The sequence below is a fragment of the Puntigrus tetrazona genome, unplaced genomic scaffold, assembly GCF_018831695.1.
Source record: "Puntigrus tetrazona isolate hp1 unplaced genomic scaffold, ASM1883169v1 S000000130, whole genome shotgun sequence".
Lineage (NCBI taxonomy): Eukaryota > Metazoa > Chordata > Actinopteri > Cypriniformes > Cyprinidae > Puntigrus > Puntigrus tetrazona.
In genome coordinates this window covers 1,173,998-1,199,335 of record NW_025047807.1, presented here as the reverse complement: position 1 = coordinate 1,199,335, position 25,338 = coordinate 1,173,998, and the positions used below count along the sequence as shown (strand labels likewise).

The 25,338-nt window shown below is 38.2% G+C and overlaps 1 protein-coding gene across 10 annotated transcripts in view; it reads left to right on the top strand.

The window, feature by feature from the left end:
• Window positions 1–25,338, top strand: part of LOC122332642 (protein shisa-6) — a 47,709-nt gene that overhangs the window by 2,339 nt on the left and 20,032 nt on the right. For all 10 annotated transcript variants that reach the window (XM_043230021.1, XM_043230020.1, XM_043230022.1 and 7 more), the window contains exons 3-4: window positions 626–786; window positions 5,588–5,686. In XM_043230021.1, the coding sequence (XP_043085956.1) occupies window positions 626–786; window positions 5,588–5,686 (260 nt within the window). The remainder of the gene's footprint in view (window positions 1–625; window positions 787–5,587; window positions 5,687–25,338) is intronic.

Sequence of the window (25,338 nt, the reverse complement as noted above, 5' to 3'; positions counted from 1 at the left end):
TTTAATTGGGCCGTGAGAACAGTTCCCCCAATCAAAACAGCTTGGGATTTTCTTATGTTAGATGCAGATGTGCGATCAATATCCACAGGAAAAAAACAAAATGCCATATTATAAAATACCGCTGTAGCCTGCATGAATGTGTTCGAGCTCCATGCTCACATCCTCTGGTACGGCCTGCAAACCCTCTGTCCTTTTTTAAACTGGCCCGTATTATATAGTCTACGCACAAATAAACACCAACAAGCGAGCGAGCAAACAAACAAACTGAGAATGCATGTAATAGGAAGGAGCGCTGTTGACTCTTCAGTCGGTTCAGCTACTGCAGGGTAACGAATGCAAAAATAATTCAGTTTCTCTGGTGACGGTAAACATTTACAGAGCTAACAGTGACTTTCATAATGCAGCTGTGAGTTCACATCCTCTGGGCTTCCTATATATACCAGGTGTAACTCTGGGAACATTAAAATGTGGCTCACTGGTGATTAAACATTTATTTATAGATGTACTTTTGTTATTCCTGTACAAATCCAATGGAATTAGACTAGAGAGTAGCTGGAGGTGATCTTTGGAAAGGTGTTGTTGTTGTTTGACTTCATATCGTATAGTTCTCCATTTTTCTCCACAGAGCCCTAGCAGATATTCTTAGACAACAAGGACCCATACCTATATCTCAATACGACTGTGAGAACTTTGCGGCGATGAACAGCTCATCCAAAGATAACACTCCGCAGCGCGCGGGCTCCAAAAACCACTACACCCCAGTCCACAGCTCCAAATCCAATCACGGTAAGCGGCCCGGTGCTGTTCGAACGCATGTGGAAAAGCCAAACTGAGTTACTTTCATGAAACGTGCGACTGATTTATTTGAGCTCCTTTCCAAACGCTGTTCCTTTTAATTTGTTTCAAACCATCGCTGGACCTAATAAGTGACCGATAGGGAACAATTTTTAGGCAGAAACCTCAAAAGTAAAAAAAAAACAACAGCATGAAGCTCAAAAACCTGTACCATGCATGAACAAATATTGCATGCAAAGGTTTTTAATTACAGTTTTTAATAGATATTTCATTGCATGGTTTTATAATCATTTATTTACAATGCATTTGCCTCATCCACCCTCGTTTTTTTCCCCTCCTCTGAGCTTGAATGCGTGTGTTCTGGGATTACTGCCTTAGCATTTTGCCAAAACGAGACATCAGAGTTGGCAGCGCAATGAAACCAGCTACCTTTTGGAACAACATTTGCATCTGCAGCCTTCCTGTGACGCCTTAAATGTTGTCTCTGTAGGCCGCTCGCTAGGCTTTGGAACAGAGCACTGGACGGCCTTTAGTCACAGTTATGATATTGGCATATAGGAGAATATGTATCGGGGGCTTGTTGTGCTGCTGACCATGTGCTAGATGCCTGTCAGTCAGATGGTTTGTATTCCATGCTGTTCTCGTTGCGGCATGTGTTTTTTTCCAGGTTAAAGATTGGTAAACGTCTGAATTCTGCATGTCGTATTTAAACGGGAGTCAATTATAGACGAGCCATAAAGATCCGCCTCCTCTGAGTTGTGTTTGGATTGAAGGCTGGGCTGTATTTCATTATGTTCAAGGTCAGGAGAGGCTTCGGAGCATTGTTGGACGTTCTCGTGACTTATGATCTTACAAACGGCGGTTTTGACTTGAGGGAGATAAATGTCACTCATATGGCAACAACAGCAAACCCGAGGCGGTTTATATTTAAAGCCTATCCCTCTAGAAGATCTACAGTTCTTGAAACCCCTTATAATGCGTTTTAAGTGAGATTTATGTTGCATGTTTTCCATATCCTCATTACAAAGCGACCTTGTAGTGCAGGATGACGTAAATGATGTCACTTGACTCCTGAACTGGGATCGGGGTCGATATATCTACAGCAGCTCATTAGCCCAAGATTCTTTCTCTATTTATTTCCTTTATGGAAAATTCCCGGTTCGATAGAAGTTTAACAATCTTTGTGGCGTGATGATGATTACCTCAAAACAAAATTGATTCAGACTGTCAACAGACAGATTTCGCTGAAGAAAAGTGGGTTACAGTGAGACCAACTTTGGTGGATTTATAAGCAAACAATGTGAATATTAAAATTATAGAAGCACTTACATCATTCTTCTGTTAAAATATTTGCACTTGAGCTGTAATGTGGTTTAAAGTGATTTTGAGGTTTCAACATTATGCTTTCAAGCAAGTGACTTTAGATATATTATATTTAGATATATATGTGTTGTGGCCATACTATACATATATGTGTGTATGTATCTATGTGTGTGTGTGTGTGTGTGTGTGTGATGCTGGACTACAAAACCTGTCGTAAATTGTGTAAATGTTTTATACGCTGAATAAATACGCTTTCCATTGGTGTACGGTTTGTTACGATACATCAACCGATCTGAAGGTAAAAATAAATAAAAAAATTAAAAATCGAAATTCTAAGAAAAGTAAGTTGTCCAAATGAAGTTTTTAGCAATGTATATTACTAATAAAAAATGTAATATATTAAAAGTTTTACTATATTGATGGTAGGAAATAAAATATTTTCATGCAACATGATCTTTGCTTAATATGCTAATGATTTTTACTATGTATTTTTGGCTATTGCTACATATATATATATATATATATATATATATATATATATATATATATATATATATATATATATATATATATATATATATATATATATATATATATATAGCCAAAAAAATACATAGTAAAAATCATTTATATATATATATATATATATATATATATATATATATATATATATATATATATATATATATATATATATATATATAAATGAAACAAATATATATAAACACATTTTTCATTTTTTACAAATTGAGCTAGCCCAGAGCTTTGCTTTTTTAGAATAATTTTTAATTTTATTCAAAATTACTATTTATTTATTTGTGGTAATCAGTGTTACGCCACAAGTGCTTATGGTATTTGTGTTTGCTGATGTATTGGTGCAGCTGTGTGTTCATGTAGCGCGCTGTAAGCTGATGCTGTGCGGGGTTGTGACTTTGTGTTGTCAGCCATGACAGAGCCTAACAACGTCTCATTCTCAGGGAGCGGAGCCAGTATTTTCACCAGAGACCCCCAGTCCTGTCCCGGGTCGATGTTAAGGGACAGCGACAGCCTCTACAGAAGCGTGTGTAATTGGCATACAAATTGGAGTGCGATGTACTGATAGCATCCACCAAATCAACTCAAAGAGAAAATGCATATTCACATGCCCCGGTGCACAAAAGCATTTATTGGAGGGAAAGACATTGGTCTAAAACATGATCTGAGAGAATATTTAGTGTTTTCACCGTGTACTCTTAACCCGACTGGACTCTCTTTATCGAATCGTGCAGGATATTATAAAATGGCAGCCGTGGGAAAGTCTACAAATGCTTGACTCGGAGCAGGATGCACTGAATGTTTGCAGTCAGGCGATTAAAGAGCGCTTTGACATTGAGAAACATGCATGCATAAAATATTTGGTTAGAAGTATAATGAACACATAATAATGGAGCCTCTGTTGCCGAAGGAAAGTATCGCAGCAGCAGCAGCTCGCTGAATGTGCTCAATGTTTGCTCAAATATTGCTTTAAGAGAGCAGCATCGCATGTATAAAATGTGCCTAGCTTATTAAACTCTGATGTAATTAGTTTAATTAAGATGTGGAGCGCCAATGGGCAATTTCATAATGATACGGCTCTACACATTTGTGAACTTATTGCCTCCTCATCTCCGCACTTAGCAATTAATGTCAAAGTTGGACGGGCCATAAAAACTTAGCGGAGTAGCGGTTTCTCCCCACGGTTTGCCAAGCCTTACCTGCTTCCCGTGTGTGTGTGTGTGTGTGTGTGTGTGTGTGTGAGCCGGAGGCACTGACGTGTTTCTCCTCCGGCGCATGCGCGTCGAGGAACAGCATCACAAGAACCCTCGCTAATGGTTTCCGGCTCTGAAGTCGTTACCATTTAGACGGCGTTGGATTCTTGCCCCCGTGGCAAGGTTGAGCACACTTTTTGGGATTTCCTCAGGGGGGCAATATAACAGCCTGTTAAATTCGGCTACATAGTCATGTAACGGCACAGCGTAATGAATTCTCGGCAAGACGGCTCACCTGTGCCCGAGATGCTTTGGGCTTCTCGGGGTTTAGTGTGAAAGAAGTTTATTGTGGCTTTATTGCATTCTCTACCCCCCGCCTCATGTTCATTTATTTGATTCAGAGGACTGTGTCAGATCTTTCCCTTACCTGAGTGCTGTGCTGTTGTTTTTTCTGTTCGTCCAACTGTTCCTAGTGATCCAAAGCAAAAGGCTGAACACGTAGGCTCTCAGTATGAGAACCTGTTCTTTCTGAAGCCTCTGTAAACAACATTTTAACATAGCAGCGTTTCCTGCGGCTCAACCTTTTGATTCTTTGGCCTTGTACATCCTGTTGTGCTTGTTATTTAGCTATTAAAAGCAAAAGTTCTTATTACATTAATTTGCTGAAGCATTTTTGACACATTTCTAAGGCCAATGATCAACGGGATTAAAACATTGTTAATCTTGCCGTACACAAATTATTACATGCTTTCCGTCGACTGATTCATGGTTTAGACTCCCGGTCAGAAGGTATTAGGTTTCAGTTGTACAGTTGTCCACCTATTTTCAGATTTGACTTTACTTTAATTGACTATTCTGTTGAAAAAAAACCAACGTATGCTGGTAAGGTAGGTTTTGAAGCACAGGACCATCTTAAACCGGCATCCAGAATCCGTGCTTCAAAAACCAGCATCAAAAAACTTACTTTTTTCATCAAAGTGTCCAGATATCTTTTTTTTATATCGGCGATTTGATCATCAGTATTCACTTTCCCAGCCACCAAAACCTCTCAGATCTTTTGAGTAACTTTATTCTCATCTCTCGATCATCATAGGATTGCATTATACGGTTTGATCATTTAATTATCATCTAACTGAGAAGTATTATTGGAGACGAGTAGCAACTGATATTTTTATGATTTTATGTCAGCATCTGCTATACTGTTACAAAGATCTCATTGATTTATTGATTTAGAAGCATCAGAACATCTCATAAAAAGTTTGAGTCTCACAATAGAACTGCACTGTTTTTGATTCATATACTCGCTGTGTGAGATAAAAGTGGATATTGTGTACAGTTTTAGGAATGGAGAATATTTGATTTTGTTCACTAAAACCCAGAGAGACTTCGATATGTTGCCTAGATTTGAGTGACCACGACTGCACTGAACTCCCAGATGGTGCTCAAGGTTATCGTCCGACTTTTCTGACTCCTCCATGTACATGCTGGTATTTCATTGATAATTAGAACGTCAAGAATAAATATCACACCTCAGACGGTGCCAGCATCTAATATTCTCATGACAGAGCAGTGTGTTGTCCGGTGGACAAGGTGACTTTACCTATGAATTATGGAAAGTCATAAGTCTTGAAATGCACTGGGAATTTTGCCTGTTATGCTGCTGATGGCTGTTTACCTCGGAAACATCGTGCGACAGGATGCTGAGCGATCTTCTACATTAATGTTCTGGTGTCCATTTACAGGGGCACATTACTCGAAGGAGAGCACTCGAGGCGGCGGCCATGACCTTCACAACTTCATATCGTCCGGCTTCGTGACGCTTGGCCGGAGCCACGTAAAAGGTAACAGGATTCTATATCGCCACTTAAAGACACCGATATCATTTGTTCATAACAATAGAAATGTTTACTTCTGATCACGTTAGCTAGGAATTCGCAGTGCTTTTAATAAAACTGAATCTGGTTTGGTCCAAAAACCCTTGATTATTTAGTTTTTGTTGGTATATTCTTAATTCTAAGCACACTTTTACTGTTTTAACCACTAGTGCACATAACGTTTTTTTTGTTTTGTTTCCTCAGTATGTGTTTTTGTCCATTCTTTTCTGTATAAAATGCAACTGGAAATGACCTTTCACACGTACAGTATGTCAAAATATGAAAAAGACTTAGATTTTAAAGTTGAGTAGTTTGTTGTGTGAGCGTGCATGTTGCCAAGAAACAAAGTGAGCGGATCGCAGTATGTGAGTGGAGCTACAGAGATTTCCTCTTCTAGCTCAAAGCTTTCTGTAATCAGTTCGCTCCACTTCGCATTTTCCATTTTCCGCTCCACGCTTGCTCTGCAGACACCGGTGAGGGAAACCCGCTCCGTCCAGCTCTTCACTGCAGCCAGACGTTGCTTCCGCTCAGATCCGCTTTGTTTTCTGTTTATGAGATCTGGAAGTTTTGCACCACTGTTAATCAAAAATGTAAATACACTTCGAGCCCTGAATGTTGTCATTTTATAAATTCTTTTTTTTTCTAGCAATCAAAAAACGGTAACACTTTAGTACAGGGACCAATTCTAAATATTAACAAGTGGCTTATTACCATATTAACATTTTGGCTGCTTATAAAGCGCATTTTCTGCATGACCATGTTCTACATCCCTAATCCTACCAAATACCTAAACTTAACTAAAACTACCTTGCTAACTATTAATAAGCAGCAAATTATGAGTTTATTTTGACAAAAGTCATAATTAATGATTTGTTAATGGTGAGAATTGGACCTAAAAATAAAGTGTGACCTAAAATTGAAACAGACATGATTCAATTAAAAAAAAAACACAAAAAGTCCCTTGTTAGCTGTCTTTGTAGGGATTTGCCACTATAAATAAAACGAGACATTTTCTCCTAAAAGACTTGGGTAGCATATTATGCACTTATTGTAGCAATTACAATAACTAGGTAATAACTAAGTACTAACCCTGAATCTAACTCCACTCCATGTAGTTTCCTTATACTACCAGTACTTTCTTGGGTACGCTGTCAATACATTATAAGTACTCGTAAGTACACATACTGTAAAATAAAATGCAACCAAGACTTTTTTTTTAAAAGATTTTACACCGAATCATGCAGTATTTGACTTAGCTGTCTTTTTGTCTGTTGTCATCTGAACATCTGTAGTGTAACATTAGTAATCTGCGTCAGAACGTTCTATAAGCAGAACGTGGAGCGTTTGCACCAGCTGCGTGATTTTTAACACGTACATAAAACATTAAGCTTCATCTAACAGCCGGCGGTAAGTTGTCTGACGTGGCAGAGCTTCTTCATCCCACACGCAGGGTCGCTCATTTACAAATCTTCCACATGTGTCAGTTCTCACTTGTGATGCAGCGATTAATATTCATGTGCTCTCTGCTGACTCAGACTGCTAACAATGAATCTCCGTGCAAAAGAATCGCTCGTAAGAACCTGGCCAAGTTAATTGCATTTTTTAAACTCCTTTTAAGGACAGAGGAAAAGAGGAAGGACATAAGAGGTACTGTGCACGTGATACGAGAAGCTCTCATGTTATCACTATTAAAATATTGACTTTACTTAATAAACTTGTCATCTATTAGTACCAATAACACGTAACAAACACCATAGTATTCCAAGGCCCAGACCAAAATAACCATAAGAGGACTAGACAATCTCCATTAAGCCTGCTTTTTTCCCCTCCAAATTTCATTTCCTCCGGTACAATGCATTGACCTAAAATCCATTTATTTTTCCGTGTCTGTCTGCCTCCACCCTGCTCAAGACGCTTGTTTTTTTGGGTTATGTGTCTTTAGTGCCCTTTTCACAATGGCCTATTCAGCCATCTAGTCGTGGTGGAAGGAACGGCTATTTTTGTTAGTCATGAAATATGAGCAGAAAGGATATGGACGCTGCTGCAGGGTGAATGCTTTCCAGACTGCTGCGTTTGAACATGACAAAAACACCTTTCATTTCTTAGACGGGTGCTGCAATATGAACGGCGGTGATTGCAATGTTTTGTTTTTGGTTTTACTCATTTATTGGAACCTTATTTACTGGAATGTTTGAGCCTTCATTTTTTTTTTTTTTTTTGCGGAGGGGAGTGATTTTCTAAAAGTTTATTTTGTTAGAAGTGCATTTACATATTGATGTTTTAAAGAGAACACGCATGCACTTATCACCACGAAACCTGATTCAGCCTATAAATGTTGTTTTCTACTGCTGATGAAATTGCGGGATAAACTTTTTAAAATGAGCTCACAAGGACCGCTGACATTAGATGTCTGGATTTTACGTTATGGTACGTTCAACTTTGAAAACCAAAGTCGAGGTAGATTATTTTGACATGGATGAAGATGAAGTATACCCAAACATATGAAAAATCTGTAAATGCAAACCTTCATTCATCTTCAGAACACAAATTAAAATACTTTGATGAAATCTGAGAGCTTTCTGACCCTATAGACAGCTATGCAACCAGAAAGGTAGTAAGCACCTTAAAATAGTCCATCGGTGAACATTATGAAGCTACATGAATACCTTTTGTGGGCAAAGGAAACAAAAATAATGACTTTATTCAACACGTTCTTCTCTTTCCTGTCCTGTAAATGTTTGATGCATGTTCACAAAAGTGCCACCGATGTCAAATTGACTATTACCTGTGCTGTGGTCTATGCAGGGCCAGAAAGCTCTTGGCTTTCATCAGAAATATCTTAATATTGAAGATGAGATGAGACAAGGTTTTATGGGTTTGGAATGGCGTTTAAATTCTTATTTTGGGTCAACTGTCCCTTTCAGACCTTTTTGGCAAGACATATTTTCAGCGTTCATCCATTTAACAATCGATTTAACATGCCGTCTAGTCTGAAGTCCATTGACGACAGTGACCACGTTTGATTCATTCCAGCAAAACTATTGCCTCATCAGAGCGAGGCCGAGAGCAGCGAACACGTCTCTCCTCTTGATAATGATGCACTGAGATCAATGGTTTTCTTTGATTCTCCCGCTGTCACGATGGGACCGAAACCAACGGTGCGTATGGGATGGGCTCACGGCCCTCTCGATAACACAAGCGGAACATGTCATGCAATGTTATCCTCCTTGATAAATTGCTCTGGTTTTGCTCCTAGCTTTCTCTCTAGGTCTTTTCCTCTGATTGTTGCCATGCTACCGATTCTCATCCTGTGCATCGTCCTCACCGCTTTTGCCTCGTGCTTCAAAACAGTCCAGGTTTTGAGATTCACCATGGTGATTAAAAGGGTCATTGCGGAGGAAAACTCTCTAGCTGTGGTAAAACCTGTGTGCGGGCAGACCATTGAGCGATCAAGCGTCCGCCCAGGTACATAATTACGGAGAGACTGCTGGAATAGCGCATTGGTCTCTGTAGGGTGAGTTACCAGAGGTCACGGCGAACATTGGCTCGCTGCATGCTTCACATGCGGCTGATCAAGAAAACAACCTCTTGTCAAAAGTTCAGTCATGCTTGTATGGGTCATCATGCCATGTATCTTCACCCAGCTCGTAATGTCCCTGAGCTCTGCTGTCTGAGTCAGTCAAAGAAGAGTTTGTGCTATGTGAACTTGAGTTACGGAATGAGATTTTTTCTTTCTTACCGCAGTCATTATTTGTACACCCTCGTGTTCCAGTCATGTAGGCTGTTTGTTTATTTTGTGAAACACAAAAGGAGAAATTGCTTTTTAACATCTGATAAAAAAACAGCCACTTGTGTGCTTTATTCCAAGTCTTCTGAAGCCATATCTCTAGTGGAAAAAATAGATATACAAAATGCTAAGTATACTACAAATACTTACACATTTATGCACTTAATAAAATTACTCTGCAATTTTATTTTTATTATACTAAATTGTACTTCAGTTCTCTAAATTGGAACAATTATTTTGTAGTTATTTGCACTTTATTTGTGCAGAAGTACTGCTGAAGTCTAAATATAACTAAAGTATATTTATTTGTACTAAACTGGAACTACTTCAGGTACACTTTAAATATCTTACACTGCTTACAAGCCTCATCGATAGTATCATTAAAACACATTTTAGGCTTAAAGGAATAGTTCACCCAAAAATAAAAGTTCTGTCGTCAGTTACTCACCCTCAAATTCCAAACCTATTCATTTATTTGTTCTACCGAAGATATTGAAAAAAAAATTGGACATCAATGGTGACCCAAAACAGCCTGTTTACAAACTTCAGAATATTAATGAAATTCATAAAGGTTAGGAACTACTTGAGGGTGAGTAAATGATGACAGAATTTTCATTTTTGGGTGAACTATTCGGTTAATATTAAGAAATGTGGATTTTGCACATGTAGTATATATATAATGATAGATTTGAACTGTGCTTAGTATGAAATAAGTGCATTTTAAATATCTTACTTTTTTTTACTAGGGATGATGCTGTAGATGTGTTTTGAAAACAGACCAAACTACATGCCATTATTCACATATATATAACAATCTTTGTCTCCAGTGAGCTGCTAATGTAACCAGATCATAATGAATGAGTTAAACTAGAGGTCCAAATCAGCGATTTAATTACATTTGATTTTTGTTGATTTCACAAATCGGATTGAATGTTTCATTCACAAATCAAAGACACTCCAAGATTCATTTGCAGTGTTTCTTGCATTCACTTTAGAGGCATGTTTATATTGGTGTAGAAATTTAATGGGCCATTGTTTTGTTCCACGTAACCTGTCATAATTTATCACAGTAAATAATGGCTAAAATAATGGCGAGAAGTCAAACGGTATCACAGATGCTGTCAGCAGAAAAGCTTCTCTCAGAAATGCTACACAAGCAGAGCAGCACTAATATTTACTCAAATATGTATGTAACGTAGTAATATTCTCAGTGACCCAAAGTGGCTGTTCATTCGCACATCTCATTCCTGGAGAGGTTTGCACAAACTGCTCTAAGAGGGAGGAAAGGCAGCTGTATATGATTGGTTTTCAAGGCTCTGACCTTTGGTTCTGCTCGGCTTGAATATAGAGCAGTTCCCCTAAGAGATCCAGACAGTCCTTTCACATAAACTTGTTAATATGCTAGTCCTTGTGTCATCTTTCAATACAGCCTCCGTGAGTTGGGGAAAAGGAAAAAATTAGTTGCATACCGATCCGATAGCATTGGGAATTCAGCAATTTGCCCTTGTAGTGTAGGTTTGACATTTTTCCATTTTGTTTTGCACACATTATATAAGTACAGAAGCCTGTTTCCACCTCAAGAGTACATTTTTTTGTAATAGCAACTTTGTTCCTGATAACTGTCGTTTTGTAACCCACGGTGTGGTTTAGGACCTGTCTTGCACTTTGGAGTGACTATTTCTTATTTTTAACTTTGTCTCACAGTTTTCAGTTTTTACGCCACAGTTTTGTAGTGTAATGCAATGTATTATTAATGCAAGAATGCAAGATATAAAAGTGTCCACAGTCTTTGAATTAAATACAGAGTTTATTTTTTTGTTTGTTTTTATTGTTTTATATATATATATATATATATATATATATATATATATATATATATATATATATATATATATATATATATATAGTTCAAATAATAATATTTTTTCTATTATTATGTATATAATATTTATCACACCCTCTCTGAGTGAGATGGCGCATCACATTTTAACCATTCATAAATGTTAAGCAGTCTCAGTCCCTTCTTTCTCTATTTTCAAAAACAATCTCTTGAAATATCCATTCCAATAATAAATGGCAGTAGGACTGGTATTAAAATGCTCAGAAATTCTCTTATTATCCTTCAAATGAGAACTCATTGGCATTTTTCCCCTGATATGTTAAAAATAGATGATTTGCATATCGTTTTTGGAATATCTTTGTTTAGAAGAACCGTCGAGCCGGACACTTTGATTGACGGCATCCAAATGAGATGGAATTTTAAACAGACCATTTTATCATGATTTGAGCTCAGTCCAAAGACAGTGACTGGTTTAGTCTCATCTAACTCCACCAGGATTGATCATTTCCTATGATCCCTGATTATTCCAAAGCCTGGAATGATTATATCAGAATACACGCTTGGCTTTGATTGACATGACTGCATAACAACCGGTGGGTGGAGGGATCGGAGTTTAAGTGATTTATCCGTGGCTGAAAAGTTATTAACAGGCACCTCCGTGCTCATATAAGCAACATCAAATCAACGTGATGGTTGCCTGATTGCGGTTTATTATGTTATGGAAATACGGCGCCATTTAAACCAATGCTGCGTATGACTCAGCGCCACCCTAGTGGGTTTTATAGCCTCTGGACGTAAATGTTTTCCCCCAACTGGAGTAGATTTGTAATGCATTATCGTTGTGTTTGGAAACCGATTGAGGCTGTGCAAACACCACCGCAAGCCGATTGTTTTTTTAACAGCGATGAGGAATGTGAAATTATGCAAACAGAAGTAAACACAATAAAATAAAAAGACGAGAAACAAGATTGTTGCGATTGCTTAGTGTTTGCCCTGGTCCACTCCATTGAAACAATCTTCTGATTGGCTGCCATCAAGTCGCAGGAGATTCGACAGGCACATGATTTTTTTGCACGGTGACCGAGTTTGAGTTTGAAAGCCGTGATTAAAATCTGCATCCAGGTGACCTGTCAGAATCCTAAGCAGTGAATTCATTAGTGTGACAACAAACAGGAAGAGCCTCCCACGGTGTCCATAAACAGCAAAGTCTCTAAATGTCAGCGCAGTCGTCCTCTGCTCCGCTGGTCCAGCTGTCTCACTCCATATTCCCTGAGTGCAGCAAAACATCCACAGAAAGTCACTTTTCATATCCTTCCAGCTCGGTTTTGCTCCTTCTCAGAGAAGAGATGCCACAAACTGAACTGCAATACAATTGTGGCTAGAAATTAACAAGCATGTAAACCAAGTTATCATGGTTTCTAGAAACTGAAATATTGTATTTTACAGGGCGAACATTATTTAAATCCTTTATTATAGCATATTTTATCAGTTTCTCTTTATTTTACGATGGTTGTGTTTATGCAGCTTGATTTGTGTTTGCTGATTTGTTGCCGAAGCTGGCATCGAAAGCTGAGCCTCGTGTCTCACAAGGGGAAAAAGATAAAAGTCTCCATTAAAAATCAAGCTTTCTTCATTACGTGTTGCGGGACATTGTGAGGAGGGCTAGACTTTATTTGGAAGAAAAAATAAGTAGTAGGAGAAGGAGGACATTTGAGCGAATCCATTTTCTTTTATTCTAATTGACAGGTCTTTCAAGAGAGTTGAAATGTCTTGAATGGTTCGTTTATTATGCAAGAGAACATCTGATCATGCCCTTCTGCGCAAAGTTTGAGCTTAAACTACACAAGAGATGACGATGTTTCTTTAAATATTTTTGTGCGGTTATATTTTTGTACTTTTCCATCTTCTCTTATTACAGTACATCAGTCCTTTTTTCATATCGATGTGAAATACTCATTACCAGACATGTAAGAGAAACTGAATAAACAAATAAAAATCCTGCTAGACCCGTATGAAATTTCAGGCACGTTTCAACTGTCAAAAAGAAAAAAAAAATAGCATTTCCAAATGATTTAAGCTCTTAAGTTCACCACTCTGAGTTCCTCCAACTCAAACTAATAGGTTTTGCTCAGATGGATTGGTTTGGGGCTGGATTTGTTTGGGTTGATTTGGATTGGGTTTGGGGGTCCTTGCTAATCTACAGTATCAATCAGGACTCCAGCAGCTTTTTATCAGAGCTTGTTACAGTAAGTGCTGATGTTTTATGCATCACTTGGAATACAGAGAGTTTTTCATGCAAATGCGCTCGTCTTCGATATTTATCATCTTTGAGGAATCCGTACGTCATGTGGGAGAAAAAGAAACCATTTCGGGGAGCAGCGTGTTGGTATTGAGACGAAGCCACTTGGCACGTCATTGAACTCCAGCCAGACACTTCATACCAGCAGATTATTCACACATAATGGAAATGAATATGTCACACTGTGCCTCACTGATTAATTTCTCTATTTTATAAGATGCTTTCTTGTACTCAGTAAACAGCACATAATGAAGCTGTTTGATTGTGTCTCTTTTGTGGTTTATTCGCGGTAGAATACATAAGCCATTCACATCAGTGGTCCTCCTTTTATGTGGGATATCAACTGGTGACCTCATAAAGTAGCAAAATTGCTCTTAAAAATTGGTTGAAGTTAAACCGCATCAACATTTTACATGATATAACCTTGAGTAAATAGGAAAATGTACACGTACTGAACCATTACGGGTCCGATACATTATGGATGTGTTTCTGAAAGCATTTGGCTTCGCGCTATACTGTGAATGTAGTGACGGCTGAAGCGGTTGCAAGCGTTCGGTTGCGTGTCGTGCCTAACAACGCTCTTTAGTCGTGACCGTATTGACAACATCACCCAACCGCAAGCGCCTCGGTGCTTATATATGATATTCATTGCTGATTAATGTACTGTAGCTCTAGGGCCCTCACTGGCAGGCTATAAAGCAACTTATGCTATTTGCAAAAGCAGTGCATTCAATATGACAGACAATAAATTATGGCTTTATCATTCGTCTCTTTTATTTTATTATGGTAATGCGCTAACACTGCCCTCGCTTCCCCTTGCTACAAATTGAATTATAAACTGTGTCAGCTCACATTGAGAGACGACTTTCTCTTTCTCTCTACTTCAGACGTAAATACCATTGATTGAAGTCAAAATGGACAGTAATCTGATTGTAGTTGTATGTCGGATATGCTGGACTGTATGGCTGCTTCTCAGAGCATTAATCTCAGCACGAAACAGACACTGGCGTGCTGCTGATCTCAGATGTGCATGAGGAGGAAAAGAATTTACAAACCCCCTACCAACAATGCTTTCATGAATACATTAGCAGATGAAAGGCGAAGCAATGGAGGAGACGTGAATTACAATACTGTTTGCAAACGGTGTGTTTTGTGCGCGAATGCACGCATTTGTGATCGCGCCAGGTCGGTCTCGTTTCTGAACGGCTGACTTTTATAGAAACGCCGCCACAAAGGACCTCACATAAAGAAGTTTCTATAGATGTGTTAACGCGGATTACATACCATCAAGATTTCACGAGCTCCTTGTGGACCGAATAAGCAGCCGCCACACAAGGTGACCTATTTCTGGTCAGAGACATTAACCTCTTCGCAAAAACGCATTATTTCACGCTCAATGGCTCGCTGAAGTTAAGATATCGTATTTGGAAAGTGAAATATAAACAATATTCTTCCCCATCACGCTTTCTTGACCTTATGAGCGTAGTGCTCGACACCTGCGAGGCAAACGCTGGTTTTGGTTTGTAATCTATTATTCATATGGAAGCTGCGGGAATGGAGACAGTGGAAGGCAGAGCTCATCCCACCCTATCCATTCTTATACTCTCAGTGAAAGAGCACGCAAATGCAACGAGAACAGAAAGTGCCGTTCTGTTTGGAATCAGAGTTACTCATCGCTCTGAGCTCCCATTTACTTCTGTATGTTCTGTATACGGAATTTCACAGATCTCTGTGGTCCCTGTATTTACCATAATAACATTGATCGCCTCTGCATGGGCCTATATAAGAGTAAATGACACTCTATTAAATTATTCTAAATGTGCAATAAGTGCATATTTACAATACAGCTCTTTCTCGATAAGCATGTCAATTTCTGAACTAAAATTCATTTCGATATCAGACATGTCAGAGTGATACAACTGTCCTGATATCCTGAAGAAGAAAGCCTCACTAATTATATGAAAAAAAAAAACATATCACATCATCTTCGGGAGTCCTTAGAATCTCGAGATCTCATGACTGTGTGCCAAGACTGAAAAAAAGTACAATTTTATGTACACATATAACGTATCTTAATAATTGATAAAAAATGAATTAGTGAAAGTAAACTTGCTCTACTGTCGCTTAAAAATACACAGAGCGTAAAGTCAGTGACGCAGAGATGAACATCATGAACAGAATAGCAGCCGTTCATTGGCTTAAAGCAGAAACTGAAAAAAAAGCAGCAATAAAGCAGTGAAAAATAATGTTATAACTTGGGTTTTAAAAGCAGAATAAACAAATTATTGCTTGTGGTAATTTCAGTCGCAGACAATTAATTAATTAATGAATTAATGTAGTTTTATTTATTTTAGTGCCTGCTGGGATGCTATAAAACAAAACATTAAAGTCAGTTGTAATATATGTATATCTGTATGTGTGTGTGTGTGTGTGTGTGTATATATATATATATATATATATATATATATATATATATATATATATATATATATATATATATATATATATATATTGATGAGAGAGAGCGTGTGTGTGTGTGTGTGTATGAGAGCAGTAAAGTGTGTCCATGAGGCTTTTCCATGCCAGCTGTGTGTGGATAATTGCCTCATTACGGTTTTCATTGGTGCCCATTTTGAAATTGCACAAAATGTGTGAAAGACCCGGGAAGGACATTGTGCTCCCTCTAAAAAAAAAAAAAAGAAATCACTTTAATGCCTCCTCTTTGGTAAACAGGTCAGCTAGTTTTCAAACTGACTATTCTCAGGTTGCACAGCAGTGTTCTCTTCCGGTTAATGCATTAATATAGGTGCTGCATGAGATCTTGATAAGTTTTGTAAGCGTGACCTGTGAAATGGGCAGGAACATCCCTGAAGTGCTGGTTGCGTAACTCTCATCCTCTCTGAGCACTAATAAACACAGGCATAGCAGGAGCTCATGAGTTCAGTCCGACTCCCACTGAGACTCTGAGTGCTGGATATGTAGGCTAATGGATGGAGGGTCCTTTATGTCATTCTCCAGCACAATGAATGCTTCAGACGGGACACTTACAGCAGCCTAGATTTGGAGAAGTTGAGTGCAATTAGATGGATCAGCGCAATCACTCCTCAGCGGAAGGGTTGAGAAAATCTGTCGGATTTCGTTTTTGATAATCTTATACGTGCAAACAGTTACATGCAAGCGGGTCTATAATCTGCTTTAGACTTTCCACTAACTAGATGTAACTTTGCACCTATATGTCAGGTAACTAATTAGAATCTTTTAAGTTAGGGTTCAGGTTAGTTCAAAATTCCATATAGTCATATATAGTGAAAATCAAAAGGAAAGAGATTCTCTAATAACTATTAGATGACTTGGAGTTGTATTGCGAAGTGATGCAAAAGCCCTTGCTCACTGAGTCCAAAATTTTCGCATGCATTTTTTTTGTAACTGTCATCCTGAAAAATTGTCACGTACAGGAACATTGCACACTGTGTCTGATGAATATGAATTAATCTGTTGCGAAAAAATTCGCAAAGCAGTGCTAAATGGAGTCTACGAGCAGTAAGGATGATTTAGTTGTCCTCTCGCTTCTCAAAAAGAGAAAAATTGAAATATCGGGTTCATCCAGAGTTTGCCCTCCTTATTAAGGAGCAGCGGGATTATCGCGGCCGATTTAGAGTTTAGGCTGCTTCAGGATGTCAGTGGCTGAGTTTCTTACTTTGCTAGCGATACCAGAGCCGCATATTGAAAAAAAAACACACATTATTTTTTAATTGGTGAGACAAAGCAAATTCGACAGTCGCCATTCTGGATTTTGACGCTTTCAAAATGCTTGCTACGGATGCAAAAAACACGAAAAATCAAACCTGATCAGATCCAGGTTTCTGCGTTACCGTTCTCACGTATTTGCCGTTTGGAAACACAGATAAGCAAAGTGCTATAAATATAAAATAAAATCCAGCAGCCATCTGACCAAATATATTTGTATAAGACGAACAGTGAAAGCTTTCAGTTCAATCAGAATTCTCTCAGCAGAGCCGTACGAGATTCGTTTAAAAAAATGAAGATGTGCAATATTAACGTTGAGGTTATGGCACGGGATGAAAAGCCTCAGAAAGCAGATCCGAGGTGATGTCGGGGGGAGTGCATGGAAGATGAGAGAAACAAGACAATCCAGACAAACCTCAAAGTATGGCCGAAAGAGCTGGATGAATGTCATGTTAGTGCTGCGTCCGGTCTATTGGGATTGTGGAAATTATTCCACATTAAATTCCATTGCAGATACGGCGCTGTATTGATGCCTAGGTGAAGAAAAGCCTCACAGAAGTGATGCGTAATAAACGGCAGTCTATAATTATTGATAATGCCTAATAACTGCACTATTATTAACGATTTGGATGTTTGTAGTAAAAACGGTGAGTTTTTTAACAATGCATTTTAAAACTGCAGATGCTCGTTACTCGTTCCAAACCTCTACGACGCTCTTTTCTCCGTCGCACAAATTATGGTATTTTGAATGGATTCGGAGTAAATGATGACAGACTGATGAATTCTGATCTCACGCAAGTGCATAGATTCTTCCTGATTATTAATGGATGACTTTTACAAGTATGAAATATCACCTTGATCCAGAGGCATTACTCCAACACATTTTTAATGCCGAGCGTGTATTGTAATCTTCTGAACAAAATGGAGTGCAGACATCTCAGATCTGTCTGTGGGAGGATGTTTGATGTCAGATTGCGTCCCTCGAGTGCTCTCCTCCGCTCTTCCTCTGCTCCTCTCTCAGGCGAGGTGACCTCGGGAGAAACAGAGACAGATCTACACGGAGCCGCATCCAGAACACCTGACAAACAGATATGATAAGATAAAATAACCGATGCAATGTGGATTGTATTTGAAAAGCTAATACACACGAAGCAGGTGCCGTTTGCGATTACTAAATTGTATTATGTATTGTTTTATGTATCCCCCCCTGCGTTTCAAGACTGTCCTCATATTAGCAGATTAACGCATTCTGATGAAAGCCTTTATCGTCACTTTATTCTTTACTCATCAAGTTTTAATTTGCATAATGGATTAGTAAGTAGGGTTACCCTTAATTCTTTTCATATCTATGTACACTTTATATCTTTAGACATTGCTAACTATAAGTAACTACATGTCAACTAATTGTCATTAATTTGTCTACTAACTCGCAGAGTGACTGTTAGGTTAATGTTAGTAGAATATGCTGACATATACTTGCAAAGTTTCTGATAGTATGTTGTATGTTGAGGACCCTTAGAAGATATAAAGCAGACAGTCTACTAATACTAGTTGACATGTAGTCACTTACTGTTAGTCGAATGTCTGAAGTTGACTATCGAAATAAAGCGTTACCTTAAGTAGTACTAAAGAGTACACTAGTAACACATACAGTTCACTTATAAATAATGGGTTTCAACATATCCACAGTGGTTCTTCGTATTCTCAGTAACCTTTTCTCATGCTGAAACATTTTGTGTTTAATTCTTACTTAACGCATCACGTCTCAGACGACACCGAAATTGATTAGCTTCCTGTGAGTGCTGAGCTGCTGCGCTATTAATGTTGTGTCTGGCTCCTTTAAAATCCTCTGGAACGGATCCTGCCTCCCTCTGAGAGCGGTAACAGCACACCCAATGTGTGTAATCACAGGTACAGACATCAAAATGTTGCGAAACCGCTTTTCCCCCCCACTGTTTTTCACTTACCTAGAGACACAACTTTGAAACTCCGTAGCTCAGTTATTACCAACAATGACAAAACGCCTAACAGTACGATACTGTGAGCGAACGGTAAAGCTCAATTAAAGGACCCGCGATTCATTTTCGGCGAGTCAGAAGAATATTAACCCACGACAATATGACCCATGCGATGTCAATTCCATCATCCGCGTATTAGGCATAATGCACGATCTGGTTTCAGGTCTTAACGGCTCACGCTAAGTAAGTGTGAATGCCGAACACGTATCTCGAACTCATCTCCTGGAGACGGAACAGTACAAGTGCAATTATCATTTAATGTAATTACATTAACCTTCTGATGAATGGCTCGAAGAGCGGGATCCTGCTGGCTCACGGTGCATTGCAATCTCTTTTTTAGCTCGCGAGAAAAATCCTATCTGCGGCGCCGGAGTTTCACCGAGCCAGATTTCTGTAAGAGATACAGCAGTGAAGGCAAGCATGAAAACATTTAATTAAAGCCGGTGAAGTCAGTCACGCATCGGTTATCGGGGGCCCAGGGGAGAGGTGAGTGCTGGATGAGAGCTGCGGCCTGTTTGTCGCTTCTGTTTGAGGCCAGCAGATCCACAAAGTTACGAAAGAAGTTTCTTCTCGATTGTTGTTGGTGAGAAAATGGTCAAATACATTTAGCAGAAAAATTGTTTAGCAGGAAGAAGTCCTCATAGCGAGGCTTTCGTCCATTTTGTCCAAGACTTTTTCCAGTATATTAATGGAGCGCGATTAATATGCTCGAATAGGTGTGATATTTAATTGAGATCTATAGATTCACACAGCCAATGTAAAATTAATAGACGTCACACCGTACTGCACAATGAATCATATTTAAATCATGCTCGTTTCTGCTCCTCCCGGTCTTTTAAGCATAATCATCTACAATATTGGCTCTGTGGTTATATATTACTGAATTTAGTTTTAATCTGGCATTTGCAGAAAAAGTGTTCTGAAAACACTGGCAAATATGTACGTCTTAGTTTGGCAATATCTACTATTCTGCTCAAATTAAAGTATATTAATAATACAGACGGTTTGTTTTTATTTTCTCAGGTGTTTGCATAAATGGAACTGTGAGCACACCATGAGAGACAACATTGACTTTTTCTGTTACTTATAAAAGTAATGCATAACAATATTGCATTATTCCCCAAAAAAGTAACAAACTGCATTACTTAGTTACTTCTTATGGAATGGAATGCATTATGGTACTTTCTCATCTTTTGTTATTTGTTTTTAATTTAAAAAAATTCTATTTTTGGCAAATGTAAAAGCTTCACACTAAAAGTGAAATGAATAAGCCTCAGGCTGAAGGGAATGTAAATTCAAAAGGCTGAAACTAACCTATATTGCATGAAGACCGAAGACAAAAGTTTGATATTTTCTTCTCAATCACAAAGAAAAGAGAAAGAAAAAGGAAGAAAGAAAGAAAGACGAATGTTACGTTTATCTAAAGTACTTTTTTCTTATCAGTATGGCTGAATTGGATAATCGAAGGTCAGCACTGGTCAATAAAATGGTATTAAAAGGATATTTGTGTTATTTTACACATGTAATTATTGCAGGTTTGAGTCATATACTAACTTTGCGTTTCGCTGTTTTGAGGAATACTGAATTTATTTTTGTGTAAGACGAGCAATTTCATATTTACATTCAGTCTTCAACTACATTTTACTTATTCCAGATTTCCCGATCTCAACATGGGAACACGAGAGCTGTCAGTCAATAAACTGGGAAAACAAAGTTACTAAAAAAAGTCTTATAAATTAAAAAGTACTTCACTAGTTACTTGAAAAGAGCAATCTGATTGTGTGTTATGTGACTTGTAATGAATTTCTCACAACACTGGCCTTTATTAGTACTTACGTAACTCTATCGCGATTCTAAAACAAATTGAAACCAATAAATGAATGGCAATAATTGTGCTCAATAATCAGGACTGTTTAACTGTTATGGTGTAGCCCAACACCGGCAGGAGTAAACGTATTTATAAAATGCTAGCAACATTCTTAGCCAAAATGTCCGGTTTGTGACTAAATAAATGATTTATTACTGTTTACTCATCATTATATATCGACTGTCTCTATGTTTCTCTCTGCTGGTTGGTTTTTATAACCACCTGGAGCCGGTGGGTTTCTCCTCCACACAGACAAAGCAGCATCTATCCTGTCATTTTTTTAGCTTGCCCTTTCTCCGCATTCGTGCGCTTGTCCAGATGTATTTATTTACCGCGTCTCAAGTGCAGCTCTTGCTATCAGAATGTTATTATCTATCATGCTCCACTCACTGAGTAAGATTGCGCCTTTCAAAACAAATTACCTCCAGTGTCTTGAAGATTAATTTCATAGATTTTCCCAGTTGCTCTTGGCCTTTGAGCTCATTATAATGGATTTGAGGATTTCGTAATGTTGCTTCCCCCCGCTTCTCAATGTGTGAAGATAATGAAATTATTAAGGTATCCTGCTGTTCAGATCCTTCCATGATATCTGCACTGTAAACGTGCCACCCTCGCCAAAAAGACTAATTGGTGAATCTCCGCCTGTGCGTTGACCTAGATGGCAAACCATTGGTTTCCATGGAGCCCGTATGGATGTTTTCAGGGACGATATTGATCGGCATGCTTCCTCTCCATTACCAAGCATGAAAATATAATGACTATCGGATCATTGCAATCGTGACGCTGATCGATAAGAGGCACAGAGTCTTAAAATACAGGCAGATTTGCTAAACGGTTGCAGGTTTTTGTGTTGGTGCATCATATTCACCAACCGCCCACTCAACTGACCGTTTCGCTTAAAAAGCTTTGTTCTCAGAGTTTGTTTACTCTAGAATTCTTCGTATGCATATTCACTGGATATGCAGAGCACATTTGTCCATTTTTTGAAATTGAAATTTCATCGTTGTCACTGCGGGTATAAAATGTTCAAGCAGAAGTCAAGTCACATTTCTATAGCGCTTTATACAATACAGGTTGTTTCAAAGCAGCTTTACTGTGGTAAACAAGAAAATAACGCTTCAATTATGCAAACAAAATTCAATTCTACTGTAAAGAAGCTCCAAAAATAAGATAATAGTCAACTGTTGAAATCAGTTAACTGTTGATGAGTTCAGTTATTAATATACTTTTTACACTGTTTTTTCCACTAACTGTAATTAAAATTTGCGACTACACATCAACTAACTCTCATTAGAGTATTAGTCGACTGTTAGGTTAGGGTTTAAGTTAGCAGAATAAGTTAAAATGACTTATAATCAATAGAATGTCCAATAAAATATAGTTCTAGCATATATTAGAATAGTACTAATATTGCTGGTTGACATTAAGTTATAAAGTTACTTACAGTTCAACACGTTCTCACTACTAACTTGTCAGCTTGTAACCACTTGGCGTTGATGTTTTTAGTTGTTTGCATTCATTTAATGGTTCGCATGCATTTGTTAAAAACAAACCCATTTTTTTTTAATTGGAGCACCTATCCCCAACAAGTCATGTTGCGTTCCAAGTCCTTCTGAAGCCGTACGATGTCTTAAGGTTTTAATTGCTGAAAACGATCCCGCTCCATTAACGAGCTCACATCACTTTTATGCATTGCATGTTATATATTGTGTTTTCTCTTACATGACTCTTTTGTTGTTGTTTTGCCTTGTGCCATGTGTTCAGTGTGACCTACTTTCAGTTAATTATCTTAGTGTGTTCACCTGTGTGTAGTTCATTTAGTCATTTCCTGTGTGTATTTAAGTCCAGTGTGTTTGTGTTCAGTTTTTCCGACTTTATCTTTAATATGTGTGGTTTTTGTTCTGCCTGCTTGCCTGTATATTATTATTTTGTTAGTTTGAAGAGGATTAAATACTTTTTACGTTTATTTACTCGTGGAGTGCTCGTTCTCTAGCAAACCACACCGCGACAGTGTTATATTGATAAATGTTAGGTTTAGGGGAAAGGTTTGATCGTAAATGTGTATGCAGTGTCATGTAAATAAAACTGCTGTGACAGTTAACATTGAAAAGCCAACATATATGCAATATTATATTACGCAATACATAATTTAACCATGATGATAAAATATCCCAGTATCTTTCGTGGCGGCATACTGATGCCAAGGGTTTCTTATATAAAGGATTAGTTCACTTTCAAATTAAAATTTGCTGCTAATTCACTCACCCCCATGTCATCCAAGATTTTTCTTTCTTCAGTCTAAAAGAAATTAAAGGAACACTGCACTTTTTTTAAAAAACAGGCCAATCTCCGGGCCTGGCGATAGCACTTTTAGCATAGCTTAGCATAGATCATTGAATCTGATTAGACCAGAAGCATTTCATTTACCGGTTCTCTATTAAACCGCTCCTCCACTTCCGTTTTCCTTTTCAGTCTTTTATATCTCTCTGCATCTCACTTTGTGTGTGTTTTACTTTTTTCACTTATAATTTATAAGCCATCTACTCTTATGAACAGAACTGTCTTCATCTTGTTGCAAAACAACCACTTCATTGATTTCTTTTGCAATAACTTGGTTTTAAATCAATTTAAAGTATCACACCATGTTTTGTTGTTCAGTCCTATAAACGACTTAAATACTATAGATTTAATGCCATTTAAAAATAAATGAGTACAACAATAATTACATCATGACAATGTATTTAAAGATTAAAAATCCTAATACTGTGCATGTTATTGCATCATCACGAGTCATATTTTTCTCTTACCAAAATTAACCATGGTTTATTACAGTACAACCATAGCTTTTTCTACACATTACATGGTTGGGCTATGGTAAGTGTAGCAAAATCACGTTTAATTTGTTGTTACCATGGTTTAACTAGTATCGACTTTTAAACAAACATTTTCTCATCTCTAAAAGCTTGCTGTCGCGACGCATACATCCAGATGCACAGACTGTTCAATTTAGGGATTCACCCGACTGGAGATCCCAGTGAAACTATTCATCAGCGCCAGATCAGTCACTATAAAGTATAGCATCTAGACGTACCATCTGGTACTGACTCTCAGCTTTGGGTAAGTTTGCGAGTAACGTTTCGATATTTACGTGCGAGAGATTTTGATCGGTTTCGCTGTGGCATTTGTGAACACAATGTCTGTCCGCCAGACGCACCGACGTTGCCAGCTTGTTTTGAGGGTCTTCAGAATGCCTGTGTGTGACCATTGTAAGTGTGTTTTAGCCTTGGGGATTGATCGAGTCGCAGGACAAATATCAGAGGTGGAGGCTGCATTATCTGCATGATGGATCTGAAGGACCTGCTGCGAGCGGTGCGGCACTGAAGGAGCAAATCAATGTTTGGAATTCAGAACGACTTTCCATTCATTCTTAAACACCTCCATCTGCGTGACTCGCATTCTTCGCGCACAATGCATTAGAACCTTTAAAGACCGAAAGCGTGTTTATATATTTAACTTTAGGAGTTCTAATTACAGTTAAAGAGACCAAATGTTGTGCAATTTATTTTTTAATTTCCCTCTCAGACTTGCTGATCTATTCATGGCTGCTTAAGTTGACAATTTAGCTTTTGCAGGCTGAGCCCATTGTTATGCATTGGTTGTTTTTATTGTTTTCATTATCTAAATTATTGCTTTGACTTGTCTCTCCTCCACTTCCTCTGCTGCCGTGAGCTTCCCGTCTCACGGTTTTGTCTGACTTCAGAGAGGCATTGTCTCTTAGGCTCTTACGTAAGGATTTGCACAAGCTGCGTGTGTGTGTGTGTGTGTGTGTGTGTGTGTGTTGTTTACAGGAACGTAAGGGTGTGTATAAAAGTGTTCTTTCACATTTTCTGTTGTCTTAGCAGTTGATAACGTGCTAAAGCCTGCTTCCCAGTGAAGCAGCAGCAGCAGCACTGAACACTTCATTTCCCACAACATGTAGAATTTAGTCAATTCCTCTTCCTGTCATTCCAATTCATATACCGTTTCCACTTCCTGTGGCATTTTTAATTCACATTCACACA